This window comes from Populus nigra, chromosome 4 (assembly GCF_951802175.1).
Source record: "Populus nigra chromosome 4, ddPopNigr1.1, whole genome shotgun sequence".
NCBI lineage: Eukaryota > Viridiplantae > Streptophyta > Magnoliopsida > Malpighiales > Salicaceae > Populus > Populus nigra.
This window is the reverse complement of record NC_084855.1, coordinates 2,356,370-2,362,348: the sequence shown is the minus strand read 5'-3', so window position 1 is coordinate 2,362,348 and position 5,979 is coordinate 2,356,370. Positions and strand designations below refer to the sequence as shown.

Sequence of the window (5,979 nt, the reverse complement as noted above, 5' to 3'; positions counted from 1 at the left end):
ATGGAGGGAAATGTGTTTGCTGAAGCTTTGGAAAAGATGGACCATGTTAAGTCTCCCGAGGGAGAAATTCTTGCCAAGCCTTTCTTGGATTTGTGCAAAACAGTATTGCCTGTTTTAGGTACATCTTAGTTACTGCTATTTTGTCAGAGACTTGTTGATTTTGCACGCATACCTGCACAATTTCTTTCATGCTTGAAACTAAAGAACATGTAAAATACATTGCTTCATTGTTATGTGTTACTTCTTTAATGACTCTCTCTTTCAGCCATGAATATTTGAAAAGAAATTTTGTTTTCCTCCTTGATTTCTGGATGACTGGGAGCATGCAAATTTGCTCAACAGCCTTTGCTGGTGTTACAGTTTCGGTTTATTTCATAGAGATACACAGAATTAATCTCTTTGGCCAGTAATGATTGCTTCTATTTTTGCAGACAACTTTGGACCAGCCATGGGACCTGTAAAATCTGACATTGGTGGTAATATATCGGTAAGATGATCCCTTTTCTATGCAGCTGCTGTAAATGCTTTTTCTGTGTCAATAGCTATTTTCTGCAGAAGAAACTGATCAATATCACATTCTTTACTCTTCCTTTTCTTGTTGCAGAGGCTGGAGACTAGGTATTTGTCCAATCAATCAGAATTCAATTACTTGTACAGGATAGTACAGTCAGAAATTGAATCGAAAAAGGTTAAATCTTCATCCAGTTGCACAAATGCTTTACTTTGGCTGACAAGGTTAGCACTAACACCGTATTTTATTTGGAAAAATTACCGTTTTTTGTCTGTCAGGAGTGTGCAATTTCTTATGTTTCATGTTTGAGACAATATATGTTTGACTTCTATAGGGCCATGGATTTCTTGTCAGAACTGTTCCGCAACTTAATGGTGCATCCGGACTGGAGCATGTCACAAGTTTGCACTGATTCATACGACAAGTCCCTGAAAAAATGGCATGGCTGGCTGGCTAGTTCAAGTTTTAGCGTAAACACTTGTAGCATCAATGTTCTTGATTTTGATATATGGTTCTATTGGCATAAGTTGCATGCTTTCTTCTTCTTTTATATTGCATCTAAAAATGCATATGCAACTGTAGAAGTTTTGTGAAAGAAATTTCTAGGGAAAATGTTCTCTATTTTGTTTTAAATTTTCTTGAAATAAGATATAATTGCACCAAATCTTAATGCATTTGTACATTTCACTACTGGTTTTCATTGTTATTGAAATCCAATCAACTGGATGCAGGTTGCCTTGAAGTTGGCTCCGGATAGGAAGAAGTTTATGAGTGTAGTGGGTGTCAAAGGAGATGACGTTTCTGACATGGAAGATTTCTGTGGAAGGTTCTCACCTTTATTGGAAGAGAATCACAAGTTCCTCGTAAGATTTAGCAGATAAATTATTGGTTTTAACGTTTGAAGTTTGACTGGACTTGCATTAAGTATCCCGTGGTTTTGTGTTTGCGCTGATACACGATTTCGGACTTGCTGCAGGCTAGTGTTGGAATGGACAATTTGAAAGCTTGATGAGCCATAGTCAAGGGTGATTGAAGTTCGTCAGGACCTTGAATTATTGTTTGCTTGGATTTTTTTTATTTCTTTGATTCTTTCCAGTTTTAGCTGATCACCTCCTCAGGAAGTTTGATCACATTTTGCCCTGGTATTTGCAATTTTTAGTGATAGCAAATTCACCATTTCATTTTATTATCCTCATTGAAATGTGATTTCTTGACATTCTCTCTTGATTCCTGCATCCTGATCACTACAACACCTACATGAAATAATTTTTATGTAACCTGTATATCCGATCCGTGGTTCTTAAAAAAGCCAAGAAAAAAGGGTCGTGAAGAGTTTATCTTAAAGAATGAGCAATATTTTAGATCAAGCATCACGAAAAAAGAAACAAATATACAGAGAAGGGGGAGATCAGAGTTGATCGAAAATTTGAGAGAGAGGATGGACTAGCTGCAAATACCTCCATTAATCACAGTGGCAAAGATAGAACAGTTGTATTTATAGAATTAAATGTGATGATGTCTCAAAATCTAAAATATATAAATAAAATGTTATTTAGTGTTTGAGAAAATGATTAATTCAAGTACTTGGGTTTTTTTTTTAATATAAGGAATTCCAAATTTATGGTAGAAGCTTGATTAACTGCAAAAACAATTCCAATCGAGATATTTAAAGACCATATAATGATAAAGTCATATATTTATAGGAAATATAATAATTGACTTAAAATAATAAATGACTTAAAAGAGCTTTAAATTTAAGGAACAAAGATATTTGTTCTTAAGTTTTTAATTGGTTAATGCTATGAAATCTATATATCCGTATCTTAAGAGATAAAAAGTTCTAACCTTTTACCTGGATGGTTTAAAGGGGTATTTATACTTTTTGAACCTTGTTATTTTTAGAGAAGGGAAAGAATGAAAAGTTCTATGTTTTTGGTAACATTAATGAGAGACAAATATCTCCTACATATCATTAATGAGATAGTACATATGATAGGTCCCTTTAAAGATCTTGTATACACCTATGAGTATATATATGACGGTTTATCATATCTTTAATATTTTTATTGTAGAGGATCATTCAAGATCAGACATATAGTTTTAGAACTTGGTAATGTCCAAGTTCTTTGAGTCTGACACGCTTGTCAGGCCTAAGTTACCTTAGGCTTAGTTGACTATCAATCTCAGGTACTCTAGGTCTGATATGTTTGTCAGACCCACATTATCTTAGACTTGGCTGACTTTTAAGTCCAAGTTTTTTGAGTTTGACGTACTTGCCAGACCCACGTTACTTTAGACTTGGCTAACTTTCAAGTTCAAATTCCTTGGGTTTGACGTGCTTGCGAGGCCCATGTTACCTTGAGCTTGATTGTTTGCTAAGTTCAAGTTCATTGGATCTAGCATGCTTGTTAAACCCATGTTATTTTGAGCTTGGTTTCTGTCAAGTCTACGTTCTCTGGATCTAGTATACTTTGGGTTTGACATGTTTTTCATACCCACGTTACCTTGGAGTTGGCGAATTGCCAAGTTCAAATTCTTTAGGTATGACATGTTTATTAGATCTACATTAACTTAACTTGAGTGACTATCAAGTTCAAGTTCAAATTCTTTGAGTTTGATATGCTCGTCAGATATATATTATCTTGGACTTGACTAACTATTAAATTTATATTCTTTGAGTTTGGTATATTTGCCAGATCCATGTAAATTTTTATTTATAAAAATCTTAATAAAAAAGAATGCAACAAACGACTGTAAGAGAAAAGTAAAAGTTTGACAAATAAATCACCTTTAGAATACCGTGAACGAACAACTTGTGTCAACTTGACACAATAACTTTCAACGTATTATTATCTTTCTTAGTATGAAGCATGGTTCAGTTCTTTATAGATTTCATTTCTCGAGGAATACAGAAATTGTAATACGCAAGAGATCGATCTTTTGGGATCCTTCCTTTATTCAAATGGACTTCAAATGGAACGAACAGAGATATAATCAAATCGATTCCCTAAATGCCTTTCTGGATATTCTTCAATATCCCGGGATTCACATAAGGTGCAAAAGAGATGAATAATCATTTTCTTCCTGTATCTCTTGAGAATCCTACAAGATCCATGTATGTAAGATGGTGTACTTGGCGATTTTTTCTTTTACCCTCCATAAACACTTTGCCCCCACTTCTTAATTGACCTCTTAATTATCTAAACTCTGTTAGCTTATAATGATTAACCATGCACTTCATATTTTAAGCTAGGAGTTAAAATTGATTTGTTCAGAAATTACCCTCAATGCTTAATTATTTATGTTATGGACTAGTGTGTCTAGAAAAGAAAAGGGACCAAAAAAAACCTTCCGGCCAAAAAAGGGACCCTAAATATAGATAGTTGTTTACAGAGGGAATACACAGGCTAACCATTTTCTCATCCGAGTAGTCAGCAGGCACCAGCAAAAGTCAACAAGAACCATGCATGCCACCAAAACATTTAGCCTTTCATTCATAATAGAATACAGAAGAAAGACTTGTTAAAACCTTCCTAAATTTAGTGTGTTCAGTAATGGCCCATTCCTCTTCATTCCTATACCGAAAACTTCGATCAATTATTCGTTTTTTGGTTCATGGCCATCGAATTAACACGAGTCTTGCCTTAAACAGCCATTTTATGAGTTAGCAATTTTATGAGTTACTCCCCCCCCCCCCCCCTCTCACCACCACCACTCTTTCTAGACATTTGTCAAAAAGTTATTAAGTGTTTTTTTTTTTAATCATTTTTATCTTAGTTTTCTTTGAATTTCATTTCTTCTTGAAGCTTGAAAATATGTCAAAAATTTCTTGTAGAATTCGATAGTCTGGTTTCTTAATAAGAACTGTAGTTTGAATTCATTGCTGCCATGAGTCTGGTGACTTATCTCATCAAAGCAAGTTTTATTGTCCAAGTATGTTCTTAATCCCATAGTTTTTCATTAATGAATTCCCTTTACGCAAATCATTTTATTTATTTTGTATGCTAGTTCTTGCCACACAAGATGTATATACATGTTCTAACTCGAAAAAAAAAATCTTCTTGCTTTCTGTGTTTCAGATTTGAAGCTTTAATTTTTCATCAACACCTCTCCTACTAAAGGCTAGCTACTTTACAGAAAGTTATTTTTCCAGTTAACCAAATGTCAAACAACAAAATGAAGGGCCTTTTAAAAGGCTTAAGATACATTTCTCAAATATTCGGTATGCAAGTTCTCTCTCTCATGGTGCTTGTGCAACTCTTCAATTCTTGGAAAAATAAACAATGCTATATGATATGTGTTCTTTTCTGGGTGATACCGATAGAAATTTTAACTGTGTTGCAGATAATGACGGGAAGGAGCCTGAAATGCAGATTGGTTATCCCACAGATGTAAAACATGTTGCCCACATAGGATGGGATGGTCCCTCTATAAATTCACCGAGCTGGGTACATGCTGTTCTTCTCAACTTATTTTGGATCGTGTATAAAAATTGATCATTAATATCACAAACGAAACTAGTTGTAAAGGACATGGAAAAGTTAAGGTTTTTGCAACTTTTATTTTTGTTTCAAAAGAAATAATCTGTAATCCTCATTGAGGCGGTGCTTTGATTTATTTGTGTAGATGACCGAGTTTAAATCTCCACCAGAATTCTCTTCGGCTCCCTTAAGTCTTGATCAAGACTCGAAGGAGGAAGGTTCTGTGAAATGGGTGTCTGAAGGTACAATAGCTTGATTTCTTGCATAGCTCCTTCGGCTTTTTTTTTCCCGTTTTGAAAATGGGCTTCGATTAGTTTATAAGTTGGCTTTTGTTTGGTGTTCATGGCAATGTAACATGTTAGCTATCATATTTTGATTTTGTTCCTAACATCTAAATGTTGTGTACCAGCGTCAACAAAAATGAATCATAAAGCTTACCGAATCGTCATTTTGATTATTGTTGACTGATAATGCTCTGCAGGTTCAAGTCGAAAAGGTTCACGGGCACCAAATTCTCCACCAGGGGCGCCTGGTTCTCCAGTAGGATCACAAAATTCCCCAGCTCGGGACTTGCCTGAATTGCCGAAATCATCTAGACGGCGTTCATCGACCGGTACATCAGCTGAATCTCCAAGCAAGGAAAAATCAGATAAACCTAAACAATCTAGGCGGTCTTCACGAAATGGCACCAAAGATTTATTGGATGGTTCTAAAACAAGTCGAAATCATAAGGATCCTAGTGTAGAGAATGAGCGACCCTCAGATTTACCTGAAATACCAAAGAAAACTCGGAGAAAGAAATCGAAAGATGCCTCTGTTGGGGGGTCTTCATCAAGATCAAGATCAAGATCTAAAGTCCCAGCTTCGGAGGGGGATGAGGGATCAGAAATGATATCCAAATCTAGTAACAGTGGTGAGCAAGTTCAAACCAGAGCTTTAAGTCCTTCATGGGATGGTGAAGAGAGTGGATTTAGTGGAATTTCTTGA

General features: G+C 35.4%; 2 protein-coding genes across 2 annotated transcripts; both read left to right on the top strand.

Annotated features, from left to right (window-relative positions):
• On the top strand, positions 1–1,520 carry LOC133691251 (glycolipid transfer protein 1-like). Its single transcript, XM_062111681.1, has 6 exons — positions 1–118; positions 432–487; positions 605–735; positions 846–981; positions 1,243–1,374; positions 1,488–1,520. Exons 1-6 carry the CDS (start codon positions 1–3, stop codon positions 1,518–1,520), a joined length of 606 nt encoding a protein of 201 aa, XP_061967665.1.
• Positions 1,521–4,672: 3,152 nt separating this feature from the next.
• On the top strand, positions 4,673–5,979 carry LOC133691431 (CRIB domain-containing protein RIC6-like). The gene is made up of 4 exons (XM_062111937.1): positions 4,673–4,733; positions 4,856–4,959; positions 5,138–5,234; positions 5,474–5,979. The coding sequence occupies exons 1-4, from the start codon at positions 4,673–4,675 to the stop codon at positions 5,977–5,979; spliced, it is 768 nt and encodes a 255-aa protein (XP_061967921.1).